The sequence below is a fragment of the Larimichthys crocea genome, chromosome V (genome assembly GCF_000972845.2).
Source record: "Larimichthys crocea isolate SSNF chromosome V, L_crocea_2.0, whole genome shotgun sequence".
NCBI lineage: Eukaryota > Metazoa > Chordata > Actinopteri > Sciaenidae > Larimichthys > Larimichthys crocea.
Window position 1 is genome coordinate 63,860 of NC_040015.1, and position 27,957 is coordinate 91,816.

General features: G+C 41.9%; 2 protein-coding genes across 3 annotated transcripts in view; both read left to right on the forward strand.

Moving 5' to 3' along the window:
* Positions 1 to 1,006: 1,006 nt before the first annotated feature.
* Positions 1,007 to 21,100, forward strand: LOC104930361 (MAGUK p55 subfamily member 5-A). Its single transcript, XM_027278726.1, has 17 exons — positions 1,007 to 1,223; positions 10,804 to 11,139; positions 12,498 to 12,675; positions 13,157 to 13,257; positions 14,557 to 14,664; positions 15,544 to 15,621; positions 15,729 to 15,869; positions 16,865 to 17,026; positions 17,138 to 17,215; positions 17,296 to 17,479; positions 17,627 to 17,698; positions 18,912 to 18,983; positions 19,136 to 19,303; positions 19,406 to 19,495; positions 20,294 to 20,406; positions 20,497 to 20,607; positions 20,690 to 21,100. The coding sequence occupies exons 2-17, from the start codon at positions 10,930 to 10,932 to the stop codon at positions 20,864 to 20,866; spliced, it is 2,043 nt and encodes a 680-aa protein (XP_027134527.1). The 5' UTR covers positions 1,007 to 1,223; positions 10,804 to 10,929; the 3' UTR covers positions 20,867 to 21,100.
* A 6,159-nt stretch (positions 21,101 to 27,259) lies between these two features.
* Positions 27,260 to 27,957, forward strand: part of ccdc88c (coiled-coil domain containing 88C) — a 44,278-nt gene continuing 43,580 nt past the window's right edge. For both annotated transcript variants that reach the window (XM_010745135.3, XM_019257055.2), the window contains exon 1: positions 27,260 to 27,928. In XM_010745135.3, coding sequence (XP_010743437.2) covers positions 27,869 to 27,928 — 60 coding nt within the window. In that variant the 5' untranslated portion in view covers positions 27,260 to 27,868. The remainder of the gene's footprint in view (positions 27,929 to 27,957) is intronic.

The following is a 27,957-nucleotide window of genomic DNA, read 5'->3' on the forward strand; positions in this document are numbered from 1 at the left end:
TAAACATGTTTATTTCTGCTGTGAAGTTGGACATTTGAACATGGGGACTTATGGAGACTGACTCACTTCTGGAGCCAGCCTCAAGTGGACGTTTGGTCACAGAGGTTGCTGCTAGGAGGACACGTGGCATCAAGTAAACAGAGAGTTACGAATGTAACTACGGTTCTATGAATTCTGGATGACCGCCAGAGGGCGGAGCTTCAACACTGGATATCTCCATCTTGCATATGTGCAGGTTGAGTTATTATACCAAGCCACCTCTGACCATGCGATGACGTAGGGCGCACACCCCAGTATAAAACCCCCACGTCATCACGCAATCCATTCCTACAGAATCTTCTCGCCGAGATTCCGAGTGAGAAAACAGCTCTGGCGGTCGTCCAGACCTCATACAACCATAGTTACATTCGTAACTCTCGTTCTGTTTAATTCTTCTTGACCGCCAGAGGGAGGTGCTTCAGCACTGGATGACTCATACCAGCAAGGTCACGAGGAATGCTTACCACATTAAGGCATGGAAGATGTTAACTGGACAGCCGTTGCCGTTGGAGACTGACTCACTTCTGGAGCCAGCCTCAAGTGGACGTTTGAGGAACTGCAGTTTTTGGCACAATGTGTTGGCTTCACTTCACAGCCACAGAGGTTACTGCATGGCGTGTAGACTACAGTAAAGAGTTTATTTGCAAACAGAGAATAGTGTCACTTTAAATGTTCAAAGAATGCAATACAACTTTTAAATTTAAATCAAAGTGTTAGCTTCAACCCAAAATGACATACAGATTACATTAGTCACACATTTCTGATGTGTTTTGATCACTTCAGCTCGTGTTTGAGGTGAATCATTAATTATTTGATACTACAGTATTCTATCAACAGTATTATTCCCAGCGTGCTACATTCCACCGATGCAGCAACGTGTTTGATTGGTTCAGACGAGATTCCTTTCGTGGCTGCGTCCAATCAGCGTCATTGTTTTATCTCGTTGGTAGGCGTGTTGACTCCTCCCGCTGTCTGGAGCTGGAAATGACAGTCTGAGAGGAGGAGGAGAGGGAGAGGTCTGCGCTGCTGCTGCCTCCGACTACCGAGCAACAAGTCTGTGAGACTGAAACTGTGAATTAGAAAACTAAAGGCCAAACTACGACTGCCTGGACTAGAGCTAGCACTTCATTAGGAGTCCGCAGGTGGAGTAGCAGCTGGAGGAGCGGGTGGAGGGCTCGTACACGGTGAGTACTGGCCGTGTTGGAGCTGCTGTGAGGCGGCTTTGTTATCAACAGGTGCTGCAGGAAGAAAGCGAGCTAGCGAGCTAGCTGCTAACATGAGCTCGATAATACGTTTTAAGTAAAAAATTAACCCACGCTTTCTACACAAAGTATGTTTTTATGAGGGCGGCTGCTCGCTTAACTCACACTAAAGTACACGCCGACTGAAAATGAAGATAATTAGCTCATAGCTCAGCTCATAGCTCAGCTCATTATGGGTGAGTTTATCAGTGAAACTGGCTAAACCAAAACAGTCATTTCTCGAAGCTAACGCTAACACCGTGTCATGTTATAACACATTAAATACTGACTCTGTGTGTTTGTTAGGTTTTACAGCGTCTGGCTAATGTCACAGTGTTTTAAAAATACTTTTAGACAACATGATATTACGCAAGGACGCTGGTTTTGGTATTGACAGCTAGCTCCTGCCTGCTGTGTGAAGTCAGTGTCAACACTATCAGACCGTGAAGTCCACTTTATTCAATTATTATTATTATTAAAACGTAAGGTGGGCTGTGGTTATCAGAGCAGATGGCTCAGATCTGACATAAGATCATATGTTGAATGCAGTTTGAATGTGAGCTAACATATGGCTGAAGTATGCTTTCAAATTGAGCAACTTCTTATCTCTGTTAGAGAAATGAGAGAGCTGCCCTGAGCCTGTGCCAACATAAGATTACACTGGGAGCGGTATTAATGGCAAGAGTGTGCTGTGTGACTTATCACAGTCTTTGTGTTTTCATCTGGTTTCAAGCAGATAAGTCGAGCTTGTGGATCAGCACCAACACTTGCTGGTATCACAGAGCCGGCGTGGACAGCTTATGTTGAGTTCTGGCTGGGATGCAAACAAGGAGGATATGTTGGACAGGTGGGGGGAAAAGGCAAACATGTTACCTAATATGATCAGTCACAATTTTTCCGCGTGTGTGACAGCCTGAGGCTGACAGCAGCGCAAATTTGACAGTCTGACAGAGTGTCAAGGTTTAAGCTGCTTCACACTCATGTGCTTAAACAAACACAGTTGGAGTCTGTTCAGCCAAGAAGAATTTTGCAGAGTAAACTTTAGTTTATCTCGGCGTCACAGGCTGATATGCTCGGCAGTCCTGTCCTGTTCGATGAAGATAACAGCAGGAATGTTGGAGTGAAAGCTTCACGTCTCAGAGTTCTGCGGGTCAGCATAGATACTACGTGCTGAGAGGATTCAGTAATGATCCAAAGGACTGCGACATCACAGCTGAAGTGTGCGATCTGACACCTGAATGGATTATTTAGATTTAGAGAACACACTTCTGATGAAAGGCAGCGGGAACAAAGCAAAAATAAATGCAAGTTTAATTTTAAATGCAACTTTAATTAGTTTCATTCAGTCTAAAATTGGTTGAAAGGTTATATTGTATTTATTATATGAAGTAAGTAAATGAGTTTGATATGAATTATTAATACCTAATGTATATAAATAGTGTTAATAACAGCGTCCTTATCCCCCCCCGTAATATGTATATAAATAACAATGACGATAACAATGATGGCAGTGGTCTATAATTATCATTCTGAGGATGTGCAGTAATACTGCTCTATAATATGTAATGAAAGCAGTAATAATAATAATAATACTTATCATTATAATACACCAAATCATTTTAGTAACAGTGGTGGTGATAATAATTTAACAATAATAAACATCAGCTTCCTGACAAGCAAGATGTGGTTTGTGTACATAATCAATATAATAATATTTGTCAGAGTGACAGACTGTAATTTTATAACCACAATAATATAGTAGCATTTTATATACTCTGATGATTGTACTACTATTAATAATAAAAAACAATTCTGAAATTGATAATACAAGTAAAAATATCCAAAGAAGAAAAAAGAAAAAAGGTAGTCAGTGTGGCTAAGGAGGATATGTCGCCAAGTATGCACGATGGTGGCACGAGGGGAATGCTACGATGCAAGACAGAGGAGAGTTTCTGTGTTATCAGAGTGACACAAGGAGCGGAGCTAGTAGGTCTTTGAATTAAATACACGAGTCATTTTGGAATAGATGGTGGAGATATGCAAGTCCACTTTATTCCCACGTGGTGAAGAGGATTGGAGTTTTGTTGAGACTGTATCTGACCGTATCTTTGAAGCTGTTGTGATGTTTGAGCCAGTGAAGAGTGAATCACATTGTTCTGTCGTCTTGCACTCAGCCTTTCTTACATTTCATTAAAAGTTTTAAAACGTGTAGACACTGGAAAGTGACTCTCGCACGTCACGTGTCAAACCTGTCTGGCATGCTCGTGTCGCTGTGAAACTGTTTTTGGTGGAAACACCAGTTTCACTGACAGTTTGGATCTATAGACGGATGTTTGACGTCCACACTGTGTGTGTATTTTTAATGGATGTATTGTGTAGTGTGTTACTGTTTCCTGTTGGTGTATGACGACCGTGTTGCGCTTAATAAAAAAAGGGTGCAGCGTTTGCGTGATGACAGGTTAGGACTTGAGCAAAGTTTCACTTGTGTCATATCTCATAAATTGTTGTTGTTCGTTGTTACAAACGGATGCCACTGAGCTGCAGGTGCTCTGCGGTTCACGGTTCACAGTCCACAGTGTCGGACAGTATGTGGACACACTGTCAGCGCTCTAAAGCTGAGCTGACCTTTAGATAGGCTCTACTGCCGGGTATGAGGTCACGTTTCTATGGCGACAGGGTCGAGGCTGACTTTTAACGGACACACCCGTGCGCTCTCAGTGAAGCTAGCGAAGCAGAGAGGTGAGGACGGGCACGTTGGGCCGCAGGCCAGCAAAATACAGAAGTCCTCTGTTCTCTGGAATGCTCTCTCACTCTCTCACTCTCACTCTGGATCTCTGACCTGACTATTAGGCTGCCGTCAAACTCAAAATGTGTCACCACATCAGACTGATACTGTCAGCCATGGTCGGTGTCGTCCCCCCTGGATATGTTGACATCTCCTTCCTGGTTGTGGCTACATTTTTAGCGTGCTGTAGGAGCAGCAGTTTCAGCTGAAACAATGGTTGTGTCGCCTTAAGGAGCTTTATTAAAAAGGTTTTAAAACACATTAAATATGATTTTAAAAATGTGCAGATACCCTGGTTGGATACCTGTGTTTGTTTCTGCAGCTGTTTCACATAAAAACTCAACATTATTTTAAACCTACGGATTCTAGCATTACGTTATAGTTGAAACCTTGCCTAGTTTATTTATGTCTAAACTTTTTTTTTAGGACATTCACAAATAATTTCTGAGATCTCTCTGCATGTTTTCTAACTTAGTACATCATCAGTGACTTCAAGTATTTTAATAGAAACCAAACTTAGGTCTGTGTTTCCCCCTCTCTCCCTTCTCTTTGTCTGGTACAGGGTGGTACAGCCCTTTTTAAGAATGTGTGTGTGTGTGTGTGTGTGTGTGTGCGTGCGTGTGCGTGTGTGTGTGATGTTAAACACTAGATAAGAGGCAGCTCTGCTTCTGCTCCCAGTGACATTAAAAGTTCACACACGCACACACAGACTCACCCTTTTGTGTCACATATTTGTGTGACATAATGTTGCAGGTGTTATGTATGTGTCATATGTTACACATATTAAGGACTTTTAACCCAGAGCCGGTTGCTCCTTTTTTATTTTAGAGAACCGTTTGAGTCATTTGAGATGCAGCTCGGCAACCTCCATGTCTGTGAAGTGAAGCCAATGCAGAAGTGCCAAAACCTGCAGTTCCTCAAATGTCCACTTGAGGCTGGCTCCAGAAGTGAGTCAGTCTCCGTAAGTCCCCATGTTCAAATGTCCAACTTCAACTTCAGAAATAAACATGTTTACAGCCTGGTACAAAAAACAGTTTTGGTCTCTATAGTTAATTTCCCCGTTCATGACAACTGTACTGAGGGTGAATGTATATACAACTCACCTGTTCACATTATATTAAGACTTAAAGATATGCAGAATTAAGAGCGTGGATGCTTTGATTGACAGATGGCTTGTTTGGGCACCCAGGCTTCGCTGAGCCCACCTCAGGTCCACCTCTGTGCCCATTTTTAGATTAACAGGACTGCCAAGATGGCGGCAGCCAGACCCACCACTCTCAGAGCTTCACAAACCTGTGGGTGACCTCACGGACACTACATCCATGTTTTATGCGGTCTATGGAACAGTTTTACAGCTGCCTAATTGCCAAAACAATCAACAATTCAAAGCATGCTGGGGCTATAATGCTAATCTTAAAAATAAAAAATAAAGCTGAGCTTTTCCTCAGAACAGATGGACCATGTGACTCCATATTTTTCTTTTCTTTGTCTTGCTCTTCGCTCATAGTAAAATAACACACAGTAAATGAGCTTTTAAACATTTAAATAACCTTTATTGCCGTTGTTAGAGGACAAAATTGATCTGTGTTTTATTTTCAGAGTAAGCGTGACCAGTCGTACTTTGAGTCGATGAATAATATTATAAAGCTTTAGTCGGTCTCTTTCTGCCACATGTACCAACAAGTGAATATCAGTGTTGTTCCGAGGCTTCGTAAGAATTATGCCTGCACATCATACTGATCGTTATCTGTTGTTTCCGTCAATAGACAGTTCCTGCTTTTCATCGTGTACACAGCATATAGAAACAAATTACACTCGGAGATAATGCTCTACAGTAAACAGTGAGTTTACACATCATGATCATGTCAATCTCCTGACAACCACAGGAGGAAATGGAAGTTTCCACCAGGAAATAATAGGCCTATCACTGGATAACTTAATCAGCATGTCTGTGTTCTTTGCTAACATAACGTAAAAGCTTTACAGCGAGGCAGTGCTCAATTTGTTTTTCAAATTAAAAGCCTTCATTTAAATGTAAATGCCCTCTATTGTTTCATACATTATCTAGCTGTACACTTGGTTTTGTTTTCAAATTAATTATATATTACTGCTTCAGATGGAAAGCTGAAGAGTGAAATACAAACAGCCTGAGAGTGTGATAGAGTAAAAGTGAATCACTCAAGCTTTTGCAGCCCTTCATTATTTCTCCGTGAAGACACACATACATACATGCACACCAGGGGGTAAGCTGTGTAGCAGATGGTGTTGTGTGTCATACATGTGCGTTAATATGGGGGGGTCCTCCCGTTAGATTATAGCTGATCAACCCTCTTTGTGTTTCTTTATACGTGTGTTGGCCAGCAGGTCCTCAGATAAAGGCTGAGTTAACCAAGTCACTGGTGTGAGGGCTGGAAACATCAGTCACAGTACTGGCTTTTCCAGCCAAACCTGGTGTCTAAAACCAAACCCCGCCTTCCTCGTCCTTTAACCCCCCTCCCCTGCATTTACAGGCTTCAGAAGACAGCTTTCAGTCAGCATGTATGGATCACTGCTCAAAGTAGGTCACAGCTCTGTTTCCACATGATTACAACAATAGTATTTTAATGAGGCTCTCTCTGAGCAGGAGAAATACATTTATTCAGCTGCAGCTTCATCTACATGTGCCGTCTGTGTTTAATATACTTTATCTCTCTAAATAATGAACTTAGACTCATTGTTTCACTATAATCTGTAATTATAACAGCGTTTTAGCTCAAATTAAAGTTAAATTAATTTCAGAGAAGCATTTCCAAATCACAAGTTTGGATTTGTGGAGTTTGGATCTGCTCACTCCCAGCTTCTATTATCATGTTTGTTCCTGTCACCAGAGACTCAAACAGCTACATTTCAAAGTTAACTTGAATTAGGTGCTGATTAGTTGGTCATGGCACATTTGCCGTGCTCATCATCACATGCTTAGCTCAGACTGTTTTTATCTTCGTTTCAGTACCTTGTAATCCATTAGGACAGGACTTCAATCATTTGTTTTTCTTCCTTAAGGCCTTTTTATCCCCTATGTGTTGTGTCCCTCATGGTGGTGTTAGCAGTTTAATGTTTGTTGTTGTAGACTGCTCAGACTGCAGTCGGCAGTGTTTTATATGATATGATGTGACCACACTTCAGCAGTGTCATTACTGCTGGAATCTTATAAAAGCTGCAGAAGCCTTAATTAGAGTTGCACGATACCCACGGTATACACGGTACCCTGCGGTGCCAAATCATAACCATCGCTACTATACTAGAAACTTTACACGACGGTACTACCGTGGATTACTATACTACCGGTGCCGGTCTCCGCTACATAGCGGCCGCCTCTGCGCTCCTCCCGGCTTCTCACTGCATGCTACTCCTTTGTAAACAAACCAACGTGGAACCACAACCGAACTACACAGCTGCTGAATGATTGGCTGTTTGCCTGTTACTGGTGACGTCCAGGAATATGATGTTTCCGCACGCTGGGTCCGCCCGTTAGGTGATTGGTTGTTCGTGTGTTTCTGCCGGCAAGAACGAACTCCGCGAAGACAGCTCTGCTTCGATAGAAACTCGCTTCAAAACAAACAACAAGCTAAAGTTCTGTCTCGCCCAGACACGAGACAACACACTCACCATGGCAGAAGCACCGGGCTCGAGCAGCGAGTCTGCCGTGGCGTCTTCGTCAGTGGCAACACTAATTTTACTAACTTGTACAAATACATTGCAGTTTATAAAAATAATAATTTAAAAAAAAGGCAGCAGTATCGCGATAATACCCGGAACCGCGATACTTTGTCTGGTATAGTATCGTGGTTACTCATTTTAGTATTGTGACAACTCTAGCCTTAATGCAACATGACATAGAAATTGGTATTTTTACCACTGTGGTAAATATGCCCAGCTGTACACAAGTATTTGTTCTGATTACATTACTTATGATCAAAAACTAGCAAGTCAACAACTTTGCAAGGTCAACAACAGCAGACATAGCAGCAGCTAATATTACTTTCTAGTCCAACAGCAGTCAGCCCAGCTCGGCGTCTGTCTTTCAGCCTTTTATTTCACCAAGCTCTCACCAACCACTAAAAGTAAGTCCCACATTTACTCTTGTCCAGCGGCTTTTTGCTCGATCACGCTCTCCTTTTCTCCTCTAAGCTTCCTCCATCAACGTCCTCTTCAGTCTCTTCTCCTCTGCCATTATGTCCATAGAGGCTGCTGGGCCAGTTCATTTCCTGCTCGCCCAGCTCCAGTTCTGGCACGACACCGGCTGTGCTCCCTGGGCTTGAAAACCTCCTCCCCTATAGTGAGACAACACTGGGGTTGATGTTGATCTGATTTGAGATCCCGCCTGTTGTTAGCTTCGATATAGAGGAATACAGTCCAGTTTTTTAAATTGAAAAAAAAAAAAAAAATGTAATCAGTACCAGCAGAGAAAAGTGTGAAGGGTGGTGTACTTTTAAGTACTGTTTTAAGTTTTGTTACAGTCATAAAACTGCTTTGTTATTCCCAACAGTTCAAAGCATCCTATTGATCAGTGCAAATGTAAGAGTAGTAGTGTTTTGATCGCTGATTCACACACACTCCCTTCCCCCCATCAGTGGAATTTTGTTCCCAGGGCTGCCTGGCATTCCTCACTGCTGCATCATGGGACGTGTGTGTGTGTGTGTGTGTGTGTGTGTGTGTGTGTGTGTGTGTGTGTGTGTGTGTGTGTACACAGTCCTGCTGGTAAGAGATAGCATATCAAACATGCTGTTGTTATTGTGGCACTGAAAGATAAGGCGTCCATCCATCTCTCACCTTTTTATTTTTACCTTCACTCTCTCTTTCCATTCATTTCTGGCTCGCCTGCCCTCTCCTGTCCCTCCCTTTATGTTGTCACATCCATCCACTCTTGCCTTCCCTCCCTGTGTGGGAGACCACCCGGTTCCTGACATAGCTGTTGTCATGGTTACAAGGGTGTGTGTGTGTGTGTAGGGGGGGCTGTGATGACGTCGTCCCTGAACTACTGAAAAGGAAGCGAGTGGTAGAAGTAGAAAGGACCAAGTTCATTTTCTTCTATGAGCAGTGGATTAGGATTTTTTGATTACTTCACATGAGAAATGTTTGTATCTGTGTTTTTTTCTGTGCTCCTCTCACAGGTTTGAATTGAAATGAAAATTAAAAGAGATGGATCTATATACAGTACCTAAGTACAGTAGGCTGAGCCCTCATCATACTGATGACGACCAATTTATTCTATTGTAATTTTACTATATTACAGTCATTCTAATTATTTAAGTCAATCGTCCATTTAACTTATATTGACAGATTTTTCTAATATTTTGGCCCTCTCATGTATGTAAATGTGATTATATCATATTATATCTCTCAATATAATCAAGTCCAGTTTAACACTACTACAAACTAAGACCTTAATAATGAACTTAATAGTTGCATTATGACCTTTCCGACAGTGTCAACAAAAAATGAAACATTATAAACTTTGTAAAAGTTTACATTTTACTCAAAATGTGATGGGTTTCCAGGCCACTGACAATCTGATCAAACCACACCAACACAGTCCTGGTACAGCAGATCAGATCATAACTGTTTTTGAATTTTCTATCCTTAGGTTACACAAGGTCACGTGTGGGCCTTGAGGTCCTCTGCAGTATTAGTTGTTTGTCTTTGACTAGGTGCCAATCTCTCTCAACACTGTGGTGGCCAGGGTCAAAGAGACCTGTTGCTGCCTTCCTAGACATAATAGCTAGCTTGACGTTGACGGTCCAATCTGCGTAAACAGACATCTGTGTCTCCAGACTAGAATATGCTGATAATAACACCTGCATGGGTAAAGACATTCTCTTTGGTTAATTCTGGGTGTGTAGTATTTGTGGTGTTATCTTGAGGTTTAAAGTCGATCCACCAGCACGAGCTGGGGCAGAATGTGAGACCGACTCAGGCACTTCTGATGAACTTTGAGAGTGTCTCTAATTCTCCTTTGCCAAGCGTCAATAAATAATACAGCTTAAGACATCAGAGGCTCCTGAACACTTTCTTCCTTCCTGACCTCACCATTGACCTTTGACTTCAGCTATTTCTCCACAACAATAACAATGTTTCAAAACTTTAACTCTGATTGTTGTTTATTTATTTAGTTGGAAATACTTAATGTTATTGAGAAATACTTGAATTTCATTTGAGAGCGGGAGCTTTAATCCCCTTTATGACCTGCGATGGTTGGAGAAGCACAGGTGTGTGTAAGAAAATGGCTGGATTTCATTGAGCTGCATCAATTTCAGGCTCATGGTGTTGTTTATGTTGGCTCATGGCTTACTAGAACTCTTGAATAAAACAGAGCCATTGTGCTTTTCCTACGACGACAAGCTCAAATCTTCTGTGAAGAGTCTTAACCTTTCAGCTATGTCTTGTTTTCATTTTGTATCATTCTTTTTGCCGATAAAGTTCATTTTTGAGGTCTGGGAACACTGCATCATCTCTTTTCTGTTTTCTGTAAAAATAATAACCAGTTAGTAAGATACACCAGTTACTCAGTGAGAACGGAGACCAGTCAGCTGTGTGGTTTGCTTTAATCATCATGTTTGAGCAGTCATACCAGGCTGTTGGTCGTAGGTGAATAAATATAGTCACCGTTCACTGGGCCTTGGTCTCAGTCAGCTGCCGTCTAATCCATGTTGCATGAACGCTGGCATGCCGAATGACTTCATCTTTCTGTTTTCTCCACAGGTGGAGTATCATGGCCGCCCTGTTTACTGAGCTGCCCTCATAGACTTGCCTGATATATAGAGATACATATCTAACCACCCCTGGAATCCACACAAACACTTTTGACTCTTGGTGTGCGTGTGAGGGATGACAACCTCCCATCTGAACGGCCATGTTGCTGGGGAGGGAGGAGGTGGAGGAGGAGGAGGAGGGGGAGGAGGAGGAGGAGGAGGAGATGAAGATCTGAGGGGAGGACAGAATCACAGAGAAATGGCTGTTGACTGTCCAGGAGAGCTGGGGAGTCGAACGCTACCGGTCCGACGATCTGCACAGCTGGAGAGGATACGACAGCACCAGGTACACACACACACGTTTATTTATAAAAAATAAAAAAAAACATTTACAAGAACCACAGCTGATTAAATTTTTGTGCAAGTATTTCCAAAATAAGAAGATGATGAATAGAGCTCTGAGTTGCTTGTACTTAAGTGTTTGCATTTTATGCTATTTTACTGCACTGAATTTCAGTATGAAATATTGTTAATATTTATTTGCTATTATCTTTACTTAAATCACTTTGCAGGTTAGGAATTGGGATATAAAACATATAGGTTTAGAAAATATGAATTTTTAGAGATGACTGCCCAAAAATTTTCATATTTTATTATTTTAATTCAGCATTGCACCATTAAACATATTTAGAGAAAAGAATGAAATCAGATCAGCAGAGTCTGTCGATATCCTGACTTTCAGTCATTTGCTCTAAAACCACTTGATCCTACATTTCCCATAATACAACACAATAGCAGCCTTCTAAATCCCCTTTGAAAAGCAATAATACTAAGTAAATCTCCCCTGTGAGTGGACGTCAGAAAAGACTCCTAGTACCAGTGATCCAACGCTCCTTTGTTAGTGGTGGAAACATGAACACTCCCCTGGTGCTCTGAGCTCACAGTCCGGCAGCAGAGGCTGAGCTAACTAGCTTAGAGGTAAACTCACTTTAGTGCTAAGTAAAGCCTACTGTCCATCAAGAAACTCTGTGAGTGTTGAGGTGGAGCAGCCGGAGGACATCAGAGGGAGAACCAAAAAACATTTTCTCCATAAAATATGATCCAGTTTCACCAAAATCAGTCAAATAGTTGGTGGTGTGTGACTTAGTGCCGTAAAGCGTTACGTACTTCTCCCGACCCGGAGCCCAAAGTTGACTGATTTGGTGTTTGCTTTTAGTTTTTTTTTGGTTATCTTGTTGCGAAATGGTTATAGTCTGATCATATGAGTTGCTAGTTGTTTAAAGTCTTCCCAGGTTTCTCTTCTTTTAACCAGTCAAGTGGCGATCACTTGGATTATACAGTACGTGTACTAAAGTACCGTACACCGTTCAAACAATCAATCAAAAAAGATACAGGGAGTGTTCTTCCTGAAGTCACCTTTGACTCCTGCAATGAAGAAAAGGCAGATACTCTAATACTTAATTTACTGCTGACTAAAAGTGACAAATCATTCAACCAATCACAGGATTAGCCCACTCATTTCCATGGAGGAATTCGATCATTTTTGTTGTTCTTAACTGTTTGATAATTACATATTCTTGGTTATAGTTTACCAGATTTTTCTGTGTCCAGAAATAAGAATTTACCAAAGAAGAGAGAAAACTATAATGATGCAAATAATAAAATTATATCTATGACACATTTACTTGTCTGTGTGTGTGTCAGGAGGATCTTCGACGTCGTAGGGAGGAGGAGGGTCGGCAGCTGGACCTGAACGCCTCGCTCAGACTCAGGAAACTCTCCCAGCATCCCCACATCGGCATCGACAACCCCACATTCCTGCAAGACTCGTACACACCACAGCAGCCAGCGCTGAGCAGCTCACACACATACGCACTGTTGGGTAAATCTCAAACACACAGATGACCTCAACATGAAGAGGTGGAAGTGAGAGGGATGTTAAAACTTGAAAGATCATTTAAATTTAAAACAAAGAGGAATAATAAAGAGGGAGAACGGAAAGGGAGGGTGAAAGCTGGCCCGGAGAGAAAGGAATGTAAGGAAGACTTGCATGCCATCAGGGAGGGAATTCCTCAGGGAGGGAGAGAAGGACATGAGGAGCTCTTGAGGGCGACTTAATTAAAACTTTGTTAGGCGGTAATGTTGACACACACACAAACAGGAACACACAATGTAGAACAAAAGTCTTGATGAGGAAATGAGATGCAGTCTCTCACATGCACTTTAATCTGCAGCCTGGACAAACAGGCTGCCTTCTTCCATCAACTGAGAGTAAATCTTTCATTTTAAGCCTTTTTACCATTTTTTTCTTTGTGTATGTTGATGTCAAAGATTTTTCATATGTTATTTCTGTTTTCTTGCAGAGTTGGAGGAGCTGCTGCTGTCACTGAAGCAGGTCCGAGGCTGCCTGTCCGACCAGCAGAGTCAGAATGACATAGAGCTGGTTCTTGCACTACTAAACAAGGTAATATAAAGGGAATTAGACTGAAAGAGCTTTGATATGTAATTATGGTATTCCTCTCAAACCTTCAGGGTAGAAAAGATTTACAAAGACTGAACTGTGTCTACAACGTGAGCTGGAACATCCATTACAACAGGGTCCACCTCATACAGAGAAGGCTGGAGGGTATACATACACATTTCAAATATTTTTGGAATTGAAGCTTCTGATGGACGAGTATTAAATATACTTAAGCTAGATATTTTTATGAAAAGAGAAAAGCCAATAATAATATTTCAGTGTTTTTCCTGGAACATTGTTGGTCGATATAAGCAGCACAAAGAGAAGAAGAAGAGGTTAGAAGTGGTATAGAGCGTATCTATAAAATGATTTACCTTAAATATTCTTTATAACATGAACAGCCCTCTGAGTTGTAGGCACATCAGTGCATGTAGAAATAGATTATTCATGATATCAGCCATCATAGTGTTTCAGTATTTGTCTCAAGAATCACAGTTGTCGTCATGAACCTGTTTTAGGTTTGTTTTGTTGGACAGCTTTGTCAATGTGAATTGACAACGTCTCGGTCTTGGATTACTGTTGGTCAACAGGTAGCATTTATGAGCTCAGATCAAATCACTGTGAACTTGCTGTTGTCGACTAACAACAGAAACACAAAAACAACCTAATTGTGTGTTGGACTGCACTGAAACAGTCTGAGTAATCGTGTGCAGCTGCTGGGGACGGACTCGAAATTTGACCAGCTGAGATTCAGCATAATGAAACTGCTGTTCAGACCACTGACGGTATAAAGACTGGATAGCGCATGTGTGAGGTCACCCACGGGTTGCTCAAAGCTGTTTTGGCTGCCACCATGTTGGGTGGGCTGCCTCTTCTGTCTCCTGATCTAAAAATCAGCAAAGACATGAATCATCAGTGGAAATCAAATTATCTACAGAGACCAAAACAGTTTTTTGTACCAGGCTGTAAACATGTTTATTTCTGCTGTAAAGTTGGACATTTGAACATGGGGACTTATGGAGACTGACTCACTTCTGGAGCCAGCCTCAAGTGGACATTTGAAGAACTGCAGGTTTTGGTTAGAGGTTAGACCAGTAAGACACTGATGGCTGTTTACAGGAAAACACATGAAACATTAAAGGAACAAATGATCTTAAGGATCAAGGACAAAATTATAAATCAACATGAAATGCTTTTGAAGAACTGCAGTTTTTGAGTGAAACAAGGACTTAAATATATATGAAACGTGTTGAGCTGAATCTGACAGAACATGCATGCTTTTTTTATTTTTCCCTGCTTTAGTCTGATTTCCAGTCGGCGCTGAAGATCCATAATGCCGTGGCCACCAGCATGCACCGACCTTCTCCTCCATACCCACACACACAACAGGCACTTCAGCTGGCCATGGAGGTAACACATGGTTATCCAGAAAAAAGGCTAACACAGTCACAGTCTTTACCAGCGAGTTTTTAATAACGAAATGTGAGACAGAGCAGCTCTGTTCAGCATCAGTTAGAGCTGAAACACTCACAGTATGTGCATGTACAGACAGACATTTTTAAATGATGTATGGTACCAGATTCATCTCAAACTAATTCTACTTTACTAAAGTTAGATTTTTTAGATTTTTATAGCAGATGTCAGCAGCTTGATGATAAGCAGTTCAATCAACATCAGCACCATCAGTGCTGCAATTATGTCTCTACCACAGTGCTGAGTTGGCTCGCTGTACAATCCATTCATGGTTAATTTCAGTGGAATCTCATTAAACAGCAGCACATTATTTCTGCTCCATGTTGGCGTCCCCGCCCCCTGCCCTGCATTTGGCTTTAAAAGAAGAAAAGCTTTGGTTCATACTGTACTCCCAGGAACATGTTCCTTTGTAATTGTTAACAGAGTGGAAAGGAAATGATAAAAATAAGAAAAGTTGCAGTGGGCAGGGTGAGTTTTGGGATTTAAAATTCCTCACCACAATCTTTAAGCTTCTCTCCACTTTGAGTTGAGTCAACTTTGAGTTCTCCGCCATTTTTCCCCCTAACGTTTTAAGGGTCTAGGGATTTAGTGACTGTAAAGCACATTGAGGCAGATTTGTGATACCAAATAATAAAACTAAATCAAGTTTATTGTTATCAACCAAATACATTTTGGTTTCAGGAAACTGCAGCAGAATATAATGAGACAAATAATCACTCAAGAACGTCTGCAACTGCTATTTAATAATATATCACAGTAATGTTGTAATATTTCTCATGATGATACCAGTAATGCTTTATGTTGCCATGGTTTCAGGTCAGGAATCTCATCCAGCCAAGTCAGAACAAAGAAGGACTCGAACTCCACAGCCTGTTGTCTGACACACACGTCCAGGTAAACACACACACGCACAAAGCTGTATTAGAAAATAAACAAAACACTCTCACAGTGACCGTCTCTGCTTGAATCCTGTAGCTGAGTTGTGTGTTTGTGTGTTGCAGTCTTTGCTCCTGGCCCATGACAGCATAGCAGAGATGGAAATGCAGCCTGAGCCGCTGCCAGTCCAAGGAGAAACTCTGACCCAGTGGGGAGGAGAGACTGTCAAGATAGTTCGCATAGAGAAGGCCCAAGACATACCACTGGTAAGACCAACACTATTTACCTACTCACTGAGGGACGACTGGGGTCTCCCTTCTTTTACCTCCGCCTGCTTGGGTTTGATCCAGTTTCTTCCCACAGGCAGGATAGGTTCGTTGGAGTGCAGTGTGAAGGTAGTCAGCTTTGACCCTGCATTGGTTAAGAGGATGGAGATGATGACAAAATGGATTGTTATGGCCCAGCTTGTTTAAGAAAGCAACAAAAAATCAGATAAAGTTATTATTTTTAGTTAGAGGAGTTCAGATTAATAATGCAAAATATGAGTGAGGCAGGCTACAAGGGCGAGAATGTGAGTTGATGCTGCTCAAACCAAATAAAAAAATAAAGTCTTAACATCCTAAACATGCAGACTGGAGGAACCAGTCCTGAGGAAACCAAAAAAAGAAATACCTCATTCATTTTAACTAGATCTGGGCCAGACGCCCAGGTCGTTATTAAGTACCTCATTTAACAAGTTATTTGATAATTAACATTCACAATTTATCACAGAGCGGCACGTCAGCAAGCTGAGAGCTCCGGCCGCCATGACTGTCAGGCTAGCCAAACTTTAGTAACTGGGTACATGAGATAAAACACGCCAGGGCACAACAGGCAACTCGACCATAGCTCTCGAGACATTTCAGGCTGACTGTGAAGCAGTTTGACTGCGTGATTGTCTGATTGGTTGGTCAGGTTGCGTTTCTCCAAAAGTTGAATCTGGCTCAACTACTATGCTGCAGGTCGCTGTGTTATGGGCTTTTTTGCACTGCTGCAGCTAAATGTTGTACGGCAATTAAAATGAATAAAGTAAAATATATAATATATATAAATAAAATATATATTCTTTGCTCTCTTTAAATCTTATACTCTTTGTTTTTGCTCTCTTAAGCATTTTAAGCTTCCCTTTAACGTGAAGTATAATGAATGTGTCTGTAAACAATATTTGACCCTCTCTCTCGTCTTCAGTCACTTTTACTCACTTCCTCCGTACGTTCTGTAGGGGGCGACTGTTCGTAATGAAATGGACAGCGTGGTGATCAGTCGTATTGTTCGAGGTGGAGCAGCTGAGCGGAGCGGACTTCTGTCTGAAGGAGATGAAATATTAGAGATAAATGGCATCGAGATCAGAGGGAAAGACGTGAACCAAGTCTTTGATATTCTTGTAAGTTTGTCCGCATGCATGTAGTTACCTCAGTCATAAATATACATACAGATATATAAAAATAACTTCTAAATGTTCTGTGTAGATAAGAAGTGTTTTTCTTTTTCTCAGGCGGACATGCACGGCATCCTGACCTTCGTGCTCATTCCCAACACTCAGAGCAAACCTCCTCCTGTCAAAGAGAACGTGGTGAGTGTAAATCGATTAAAAAGGTTCAGAAGGTTTGAGGTTTCCCCGTCCAATGAATCTGACTTCTGTCCCTCCTCCAGATCCACGTGAAGGCACATTTCGACTACGACCCATCAGATGACCCTTATGTGCCGTGCAGAGAGCTGGGCTTGTCCTTCCAGAAAGGAGATATTCTCCACATTATCAGCCAGTCAGACCCCAACTGGTGGCAGGCTTACAGGGATGGAGATGAAGATAATCAACCACTGGCTGGACTGGTACCAGGTACTTCAGTCTGCCTGTCTTCTTTTTTGTTTTGAGTGTTTTCTCTGAGCATTTAAGGATTACTTAGTCAAACTCTTGTGGGCAAATGTGACACGCCCCTGTATAAACTCTGTAACACGCCACATGGCCGCTATTTGTTTTCCACAGGGAAGAGTTTCCAGCAGCAGAGAGAAGCCATGAAGCAAACCATAGAAGAAGACAAGGAGCCTGAGAAGTCTGGTGAGTTCCTCTTTAAGACTATCACCTGTTGACCTGATGTTTCATATACAGCACAGAACTCACAGCTCCGACACTCATCACCCCCTCCCACAGAGAACATCAGATACATTTGTGTACAACAAGAAAAAAAGTCTTGCTTTGCATTAGAAAAGGCCCAGAGAGACGAAGATGACAGCGTGGGGCAGAGATTTTTTAGGTAGAGTTCCCACATGAGATGTATTCATATTTTTGTTGGAACAACATCTCCTATAATGAACTCCATGTTGGGTCACTGTTGCCCAGAGATACTCAAATCTCTCCCACAGCTTGGTCATTAGCTTGCGAGGTTTGAGATGAGTTGTTAATTAAGCAATATTATACGAGAGGGTGTGCTTTAACGTCATTATTGGCACGAGTAGCGTCACTTAAGTGATCAAAAGATGTTCATGTTTTGGGGCAATTTGCTCTCAAAATAAACATTTCTTTGCTCGCCGTTTCTGTTCTGATATCCATTTCTATGGAGATACACGGGATCTGACTAATACCTGGAAAACAATCAGTTGCAGGAGTAGACTCCTATATATAATGGAACCCAGTTTACTACTCCAGCAAGCTTACAGTATGAAGATCATGGAGTTTCCCAAACTGAATAAATAGCACACATAAATACACTAAACTGCTTTGCTAGTTCAGTCTTGTAGTGACTAAGATATCTGCTAAAAAATTTTTTTCCAAGGACAGATGTAGCTCCTAACACTATTTTGAAGCTAGCACCGTATCAACGATCCAAACATTTCCAGTAACTCCACAGTGTTGTAAAGTCCAAAAGTCCAAATATATTGTACAAAGATTGATGGAATCAAAATGAACAACGTGTTTTATCTAACCAAATGTTCCTCTTCAGTCCATATTAGGTCGTCATGCTGATTTGAGCGCATTCATTCAACGTCTAGTCGACCAATCAGATTGCTCGGTTGGACCTACTTGTTGTATAATAACTAGTTTAAGGTTTTAGTTTGATTACAGCTTATCGTATGTTTTATCTGATGATTGGGTGAATGTGAAACATCTTTTGTTTCCAGTATTCTAACTTACAGCAGCACACCCTTTAACCACCACCACCACACATAACTACATCCCAAACACAAGATAAAATAGATTTCTCATGTTAAAATAAACTGATTGTTTGTTCCGACACAGTGAATGTGAAAACGTGACATGTGTTTGTTTACAGGGAAGCTGTGGTGTGCGAAGAAGAACAAGAGGAAGAGAAAGAAGCTGCTGTACAACCCTCACAGGAACGATGGTATGACCTGTCTCTCTGTGACTGTCATCAAATGTAACAGGGCTCATGAAGGTGTAGTGTTGGAGGAGCAACTGTGAGGGGACAAAGACTAAAGACCAAACTCTTTCCTTTGGTTTGTATTCTAACTTTTTCATTGGCTTCTCTCCTTCCAGATGTTGATAACGAGGAGATTCTCACCTATGAGGAGATGGCTCTGTACCACCAGCCCGCCAATAGAAAGCGGCCGATTGCACTGATTGGTCCAACCAGCTGCGGGCAGGCAGAGCTGAGGCAGAGACTGCTCAACAACCAACCAGAACGCTTCGCTGGAGCTGTACCTCGTAAGACTTATACACACTTACGCATACACACTTAGGCTGTAACACATGCTTCTGTGTGTTTGTGTGTAGTAACCTGTGCGTGTGTGTATGTGTGTGTTGTAGACACCACACGGAGCCGTCGAGAAGGCGAGCTGAGTGGTCGAGATTACCACTTTGTGTCTCGTCAGACCTTTGAGGCAGAACTGGCTGCAGGTAAGACATACAGACGGTAAACACTGACAGTGGGACAAAGGTCGAGCGTTATACTTGTGTGTGACTGAATAAGTCCTGTCTCTACCTCGCTATTCATCACGTCTTTTTATCACGTCTTTTTATGACTCCTGATCACAAGTGTTGCCTGGAACGCCCACGATCAGCTCCCCCAGACGTGTCACAGCCGCGCCTGATGGGATTGAGCCTTTATAGCTAAATTCCACCGGGCACAGATGCAATGCGTGTCTTGGGTGCTGCGGTCAGCAGAGCAAATTGTGGGCAGCCGGAGGTCAGGCACAAATAGTACAGAGAATCTGGTCGATTTTCAAAATAAAACACCCAGTGCAACCCTGACGCTAACCCTGTCTGAATCTGAGCAAGTCAACGGATGCATTCACTAGAAATGCTCCTGGTGGGGTCTGAAGTCGCGTGGCGGACAGAAGGAGACGTGCATGGTGGCACTGAGCTGTTATAGGTTAAAAAACTGTAAATAATCTAATATTTAAAAATTTCATGTATGGTTCTATTAATCTGAAACAACCCCACAGTTATAAAAGGCGTGTCTTGCTAAGATATCTATCTGTGTTAATGTGATTAGCCTGAGGCTGGAGTATAATTCTGAGCCTGGAATGAGAAAATGAAACATTTACAACACATTGCAAGTCTTTCCTCATACCTCCAACTGCTAAAGAGACCACAGTGATACATCTTGGATCTGGTCCCAGTGTGAAAAAATGATAGCGTGTCAACACTTGAATCATATGAGACAAATAACATTCTCCCTGTGTTTTTTCCCAGGAAAGCTGATCGAGTCCGGTGAGTTTGAGAAGAACCTGTACGGGACGAGTACAGACTCGGTGAGACAAGTCATCAACACTGGAAAGATCTGTGTGCTCTGTCTGCACACACAGGTGGGTACACACACACACACACACACACATAGACAGTATTTTTCACTTCAGAACAGAGTTTAGAAAGGTCTGATGTATTTGTGTTTACAGGCTCTAAAGGTGCTCAGAAGTTCAGACCTGAAGCCTTACATCATCTTCATCGCTCCGCCTTCACAGGAAAGACTCCGAGCCCTGTTGGCTAAAGACAACAAGAACCCTAAGGTTGCTGTCAGACCATCAGTTAAAAATAAATATCACTCCAAAACGTTTGCCTCACTTATGTTTGTGTTTCTGTTGTGAACAGCCCGAGGAGCTCCGCGATATCATCGAGAAAGCCCGGGAGATGGAGCAGAGCTGCGGTCACCTGTTTGACGCTGTCATCGTCAACACGGACCAGGACAAAGCCTACACCGAGCTGCTACGACTCATCAACAAGCTGGACACTGAACCCCAGTGGGTGCCCGGCTCCTGGCTGCGCTGAAAACACACACACTCACAAACACACACGTGTATTCATACACCAGTTATAGAGTAGACCATGGCGCTCACATTTCTAGAGATTTAACAAACTGGAATCTGAAACGCGGTGTGAGAATGACAACGTAGGATCAGGGCTGCTGTTCAGATAAAAAAAACAATCCGAGGTTTGGAGAGTCACAAAAAGTTGTAATTTTATGAGGAAACATCCCAATATTAAAACAAAGTTGTGATTTCACTTCCTTATTTGAGAATAAAGCTGTTTCACTCCAACAAAGTCACAATATTACTGTGGAAATGTTTATTCTGACAACACGAAACACTGCTTCAGTGTATCCTGACTGTACAGCCAGTGTTTATGTAGGAGTGCAGTGTCACTTTTTGTGACAAGGTCAACAACAGCAGACATAGCAGCAGCTAATATTACTGACTAGTCCAACAGCAGTCAGCCCAGCTCGGCGTCTGTCTTTCAGCCTTTTATTTCACCAAGCTCTCACCAACCACTAAAAGTCAGTCCCACATTTACTCTTGTCAGGCGGCTACTTGCTCGCTCACTCTCTCCTTTTCTCTTCTTAACTTCCTCCGTCAACGTCCTCTTCAGTCTTTTCTCCTCCGCCATTATGTCCATAGAGGCTGCTGAGCTGGTTACATTTCTCGCTTGTTCAGCTCCAGAGCTAACTAACTTGGCGGTTAACTTACTGTAGTGACAATTATATAATTGTATCTGTTTGTCTGGAAACTCTGTGAATCACATAATGTTAAGGCAGAGCAGTTGGAGGACATCAGAGGAAAACTAGAAAGCCCGGTTACAGCGCCTGCTCACCCAGCTCCTGTTCTGGCACGACAAGGGCTCCATGACCTGGGCCTGAAAACCTCTTCTTCCTGGTGGTCCAAAACTCCTGTGGTACAAACACTAACACTCCCCCGGTGCTCTGAGCTCACAGTCCAGACAGCCCGGCTAACAAACTGAGCTAACATTAAAACATTTCCTCTTAAAACTGACGATATCTCTGCTGGAGAACTGAAATATTCAAACTTTGTTAGTTTTCTCCTGAAATCTCAGATTTGAGTGTCTTTTTTTTTTAACATCGACTCTGATCCTGCTGTACTTCAGATACTCACAGCACACAATCAACATCTTCTAGAAAGTACTCACCTGTTCGTACAGGTAATGATAAATACATTTTGACTGTCCTGAAAGGGAGGAAATCGTCAACAAACTGATCTGGAATGGTCCGTAATGTTTATTTTGATTTTCATTTGACACTGATCTCTTTCTTATCATCTTAGTGAGACCAAACTCTGGACCTTTTTTGTGTTTGTCTGTTTTGACTTTTAAGAGTTGTATGGTGGGGTGGGAAGAGAGAGAGGACCTCACTCGTGACTTTATCCTGTGATCATTTCAAGCATTATGATTGAAAAACTATTTAAATTATTTTATTTTTTTTGCAGTGCCGAGAATCAATGTAAACATTTAATTTTGTACTCAAGCTTCTTAATTTTTTTTTTTTTTTATCATTAAACAACTCAAAATCGAGGCCCCTGGTGAGGAGTAAATGTGAAAATCACACACACACAAATTAAGTACAAATTGAAATCCACACTGAGCCACTACGTTTATTGCTATGAAGAACACGCTAAAGGTTGCATTCAGACAGAATCAGGTGCTGCGGTGAATCAACACAGTTTGTGCTGATCGTAACCGCTGTGAAACGATCAGGAAATAACTTTTTGTATCGCTGATTAACTGGCTTTATCCAGTCCGGCGCTCGCTCACTCTCATTCAGTGTCAATATCACTTGACTACTGCTTACTCTCCTCTCTCAAACCAAATTAAACCTCTTTGTGTCACTGCTTTGTAGTGTAAATTGTGAGTCAGACTCAATTAGAAGCTGGTTCATGAAATAAACAAAGCCGGAGCACAACAGGTAGAGTATCAGAGTGGAGGTTTGATTGGCAGCTGCAGTGAGACACCGGGCCGCGTTTTTCCAAAAGTTGGATCCAGCTCAACTTTTCTGCCACAGTTGTTGCATTTCTTTTAGCAGACATCCCTGCAGCCTGCACTACTGCGGCCAAAACAGACGACCCTACAATCAAATGAATGAATTTTCACTGCAGTTCTGGATCTCTTCTGAATGCGCCCTAACACACATTTTGTATGTCCTGTTCACACCACAACAGTGCATTAGATGCTGACTTTCCTTTATACTAGGGAGTCTGGCGATTTGTTGCCTGACACTGCGGCCTTCTGAACCCTGATGACTGACTGATTGACTGACTGACTGAAATGTACACTATTGCAATAACACTAAAACACGACACAGCACTTGATATTTCTGTTATTTTCTGCCTGTTTTTCTTGTTCTGACTGATGTACGACCGACTCTTTCTGCCCCTGTCTGATCACATTTGAGTAGAAACGACCTCTGAGCCTGAGGGGTAACAGAAACCTGAAAGTTGTAGTTTTTAGTCGTGTTCCTGATGCTGAATTTATTATATATTTAGTGTGCGTTTGGATGTGAATGGATGTGCGTGTGTGTATCTGTCTTTGAAGACAGTGAAGTATTATTGTGACCTGAAGTAGACCTGACACCATATCACTGTTATCACTGGGTAGAGCATTTATATATTTGTAATATTAAAAAAAATAGTTTTATTAAATCCAGAAAGCACCAATAGGATCACAGGTTTTTCCCTCCCTGCCATTGGTCCAGGAGGATGAAGGGGGGGTGGAACTAAGTGGAATTAACTGTATTGAATGTAAAGTTTATTGATACCACTTCCTGTTTGTCAGACATCACTTCTTCCTGAGAAAATCTGCCTTTTGTATGAATATTCACAATGAATAAATAAATAGATGATTGATAGATGACTGGCTTAATGTTCTTTTTAATGATGTTGCAATTTTTCTATGTCAGAGTAAAAAAATTGTTTTTAAAAAATTTGAAGGAAACATAACGAGTGCTAAGATGGTTATGGCCAGAGCCACCTCACTGAACTCTTCAGAAACCTGAACACATCACACACATGCTGTCAGTTCCTTATACTGTCAGTGATTATGACCAACAGTAGAAGTATAAAAAAAATACTATACTGTATCTCATGATTTTATGACATTAATATTTTTTACTTTAACTTTATTCTTCTAATTTTATGACATTCTTACGAAATTATGACTTTCTTTAAATGAATAAGTTAGACATCTCCTAAGAATACACGTTAATTGTTAAACAGTTTAGCCTTTTCTAGTAATTTAAAGTTTGTGCTTGTCACTACTTTTCTCTGGAAATCTCAGATTTTTGAGGGTTGGTCTGTGGAAACAAACTGTTCTTGTGTCTTGTTGTTTTGGCAGTCAGTTGCTCTGTGGCGCCTCCCAGAGGCAAGAACCTAGAACATGTTGGATCTTGCACCACTACAGTTCATATTCACCCATTCATGCATTGACATCAGAGACTATCACACTACATGGGGCAATTTGACCTTCAGTATCTTGACACAGCCGGGGACTGAACCTCCAGTCTTCTGATTCGTGGATGCTCTGTCTCCTGAGCCACACCATCCCTGTTAGGATGTATTAGTGTTAGGATAACAAAAGTTTTGTGTCCTGTGTTAGAGTGTTCTAACTTATTTATCAGTTTGACATTCACACATCTGGTAGAGATCTTGTTGAATGGTGAGTAACTGATCAGATTTAGGAAGAGACACTAAATGCTGATCAGAAATACAATACATGCTAGATGTGGAGTTTGCCAAACGTATATTATCTTTCGTTGTTGAATGCACCGTCAACTGAAGATCAACATGTCATCTGTTGTGTCTCTTCAGTGTAGCTTTGAAATAACTGCATGTCAGAGAAGCTGCCACACAGTTTGTCATTCATGTATAATGAGGGGGTGACTTTGTGGTAGCAGATGTGAGCTGTAGTAACACAGAGAGACCAGCAGGTGGCGTTGTTCTCTTGATTATTGATGTTATGTGTGTTATACATAAGATCCACAGCTCCACCCAAAAACTGACCTTCATGAGGTGTTAAGTTTAACTTTTGTATTTGGCTACATGTTTGGTCTGGTTCTGTGGTTCTGGACAGAAGGCTGGTTAACTTTCCTGATCCTGCTCAGATCCAAAGCTGGATGTGAGCTCTTCAAAAGAAAGGTCCGATCCACACTCCACCCTTCACTCCCCCACATGTGATCACACCAGCTCCACTTTCCCATTAAATTCCTCTGTAAAGGTCAGTAAACCTGGACTAGGCCAGAAGAACTTTTTCAAGGAGAACTTCATGAAAGGTTTAAGACTTAATAATAAAAAGTGCAACTGTCACAACATCTAAACATCTATCTTCATCGTTACTCGATCGTCGTTTTTGTTTGTTTGTTTTTTGGTGAAAGTTTTTCACTGGTGTCAGTTCGTGTCATCAGTCACTGCTTCTTTGCTTTTGGCCTTTTGTCTCCTTTGGATGTGAGCTGATCTTTGGTTTCCTTTTCAACCTGTTTGAAGAGCAGTCAGAGAGTCTCAATGCAGCAAGAGTGTCACCCTCAACGCAAGTGTCTGTTGGTTTAAAGGAACACTCTCTCTGCTCTGTCTGGGCTTATGGGAAATATGTTGACTATGTGATCTGAGATACATTTATTTATTTTGTTGTTTTTTTCCCCCTTTGACAAAGTCATGAATCATTTTAATACTCCAATTCAAAAAGTAAAAAAATTACAGAACACAATCAGTTTGAACATTAAATATATTCTCTTAGCACAATTTTTTTATTTTTTTACAGTGTTTCAACCGAGCAGCACCTTCTGTGGCTGTAAAGTGAAGCCAATGCAGAAGCACCAAAAACTGCAGTTTCTCAAACGTCCACTTGAGGCTGGCTCCAGAAGTGAGTCATTCATTTCAGTGAGGTCATGCGTTTCCACACCGGCAGGGGTTGCCGCAGGGGTTGCCACAACAAAACGCACCAGCGTGCGGGAGAGAAGTTGAGCCAGATCCAACTTTGGGAAAACAGAGCACCACGTCACGCTCCACAAGCCAGTTAGACACTCAGATCGGTCAAACCTCCACAGACAGCCTGAAATGTCTCTGAAGCAGAGACTGTCCAAGTGGATTCATGGACTAAACTCTGATAATCTACCTGTGTGTGTGTTCTCACTTTGTTTATTTCATGTACCGGCTTCTAAATCTGAGTCCGACTCACAATTTACGCTGCAAAATATAATGACATGAATAAGTTTAATTTGATCTGTGTCCAATGGTTTGATAGAGAGAGAGAGAGACATAGAGTAACAATAACAGCAGTGAGAGAGTGCTGGCCTTGATAAAGCTGTTAAGAGAAATAAAAAGTTATTTCCTGATTGCTTCACAGCTGTTACATTCAGCACATATAGACATGCCCAAGGCAACCCACCTCACCCCTCCACCACTGGAGTCCCCATGTTGAAAAGACTTCGCAGCAGAAATAAACGTGTTTACAGCCTGGTACAAAAAACAGTTTTGGTCTCACGTGTTTTGTTTGAGCAACCAGGCGTCATTCGGCCCTCCTTTGCTGTCTCTCAGACACACCACACTGAGCTTCAAAACAGCCTTTCAAAAGCCTGTGGGTGACGTCACAGGTACGCCATCTATTCTTTATACTGTCAGGGGTTATTGCTGATCGGTGTAGTTAATACAGATATAAGACATGTAATACAAAATGTGAATTAAGTCAATAATTACATGTGAAATGAAATCGAAAATATACTTTATCCAATATTTTTCCTTCCAGAGGTTGAGGTGAAAATCTTTATTGATACATACCATCATAAAGGCCAAATAAATATTGTAAATATTAGTGTAGCTGGATTAAAACAGAAAATCTGTCAAACACAGTGTCCGCTGCTGTGCACACTGTTTAGCTTGTCGACAACCACATTGCTAGTGGGCTTTCTGTAGTTGTGTTTTTGTCTCATTTTAAAGAAACATACAGTGTTGACTGATAGACATATGATAAAATATTTACTTTACAGGATAACATTACTCTTTAGCTATCTAGCTAACATGAGAACAAACTGCAGATACATTTTCACCCAGTATTCTGTCATAATATCACATCTGTGGTTTGTTATAGTTATCGTTTGTAGTGTAATTTCAGAAAACCTGTCCTACTTAACTCTCTAACACTCGCTACATTACTTATCGACAGAAATCCACTAAATTATCGGTCCCAACAAAGTTATAGTCTCGCTCTGAGCAGGTGCACATCTTGTTCCGTCTGAACTCTCTGGTTGAGTCTGAATGGCGGTGACGTTAGACCCAAGACAAAAACTCGACTGCGCTGTAATTGGCTGGTTTATCGCAGAGGGCGGGAGCCGCGTTTTCTTCGGTCGCGGACTGGTCGATACTCCTGTCAATCAATCTTGTCCTGCCTCAGCGGTCTCGCACAGTCAGGTTGATGGAGAGTACAGGAGAGAGATAGAGACTCGGTGGAGATGTAGCAAACAACGGAAACTATTTCAACGCTCTCTTTTCACATTTATGCTGCATTTTTATTTTCTCCACATATTTTTTTAAAAACTTATTTTATTTAAAAATTCACGGCGGTTTCGCCGCTTTACGGTCTGAGTCGTGTATCCTTGGCAACGTGAACAACTGTCCTGCGAAGTTTGGATCAAGTGTTGGACCTTCAGGCAGAAAATAAACTGGATGTTTACCCGCCGGACCGACGGAACCGGCTCGGCTGTGCGTGTGGCCGCTTGAGGAACTTTTTAAAACAGTTTTACTGATTTTTAACCCGCTTTTAATATTTTAAACCCGGTGTTTAGGGAAACGGGACAGCGCGAGACAATAGTAGTGTGTGTGTGTGTGAGAGGGAGAGAGCGAGCTCGTGCAGGAGGCGGGGAGGAGGGGGAGGAGGAGGGTCGATGCGGTGCGGGAGCTTTGTTCTGTCCTGCGTGGAGGAGACCCACCGCGAGCCCGCTCCGGATATCTGACTGATCGATGTTGCTGATTGATTTGTGATTGAGCCGTTGGAGCCAACATGGACGTGACTCTGTCCGAGTTGTTGGCCACTTTCATGGAGTCACCGCTCGTGCTGTGGGTGAGTGGGAGCTGCACGCGCGCACACAC

What these genes read in the sequence shown, in the direction of transcription:
- LOC104930361 (XM_027278726.1), top strand. Translation starts at nt 10,930, where the DNA reads ATGACAACCTCCCATCTGAACGGCCATGTTGCTGGGGAGGGAGGAGGT. An exon ending in TGCTCTGTCTGCACACACAG is followed by an intron (nt 20,407 to 20,496) that starts GTGGGTACACAC and finishes TTGTGTTTACAG; the next exon opens with GCTCTAAAGGTGCTCAGAAG. An exon ending in AAGACAACAAGAACCCTAAG is followed by an intron (nt 20,608 to 20,689) that starts GTTGCTGTCAGA and finishes TGTTGTGAACAG; the next exon opens with CCCGAGGAGCTCCGCGATAT.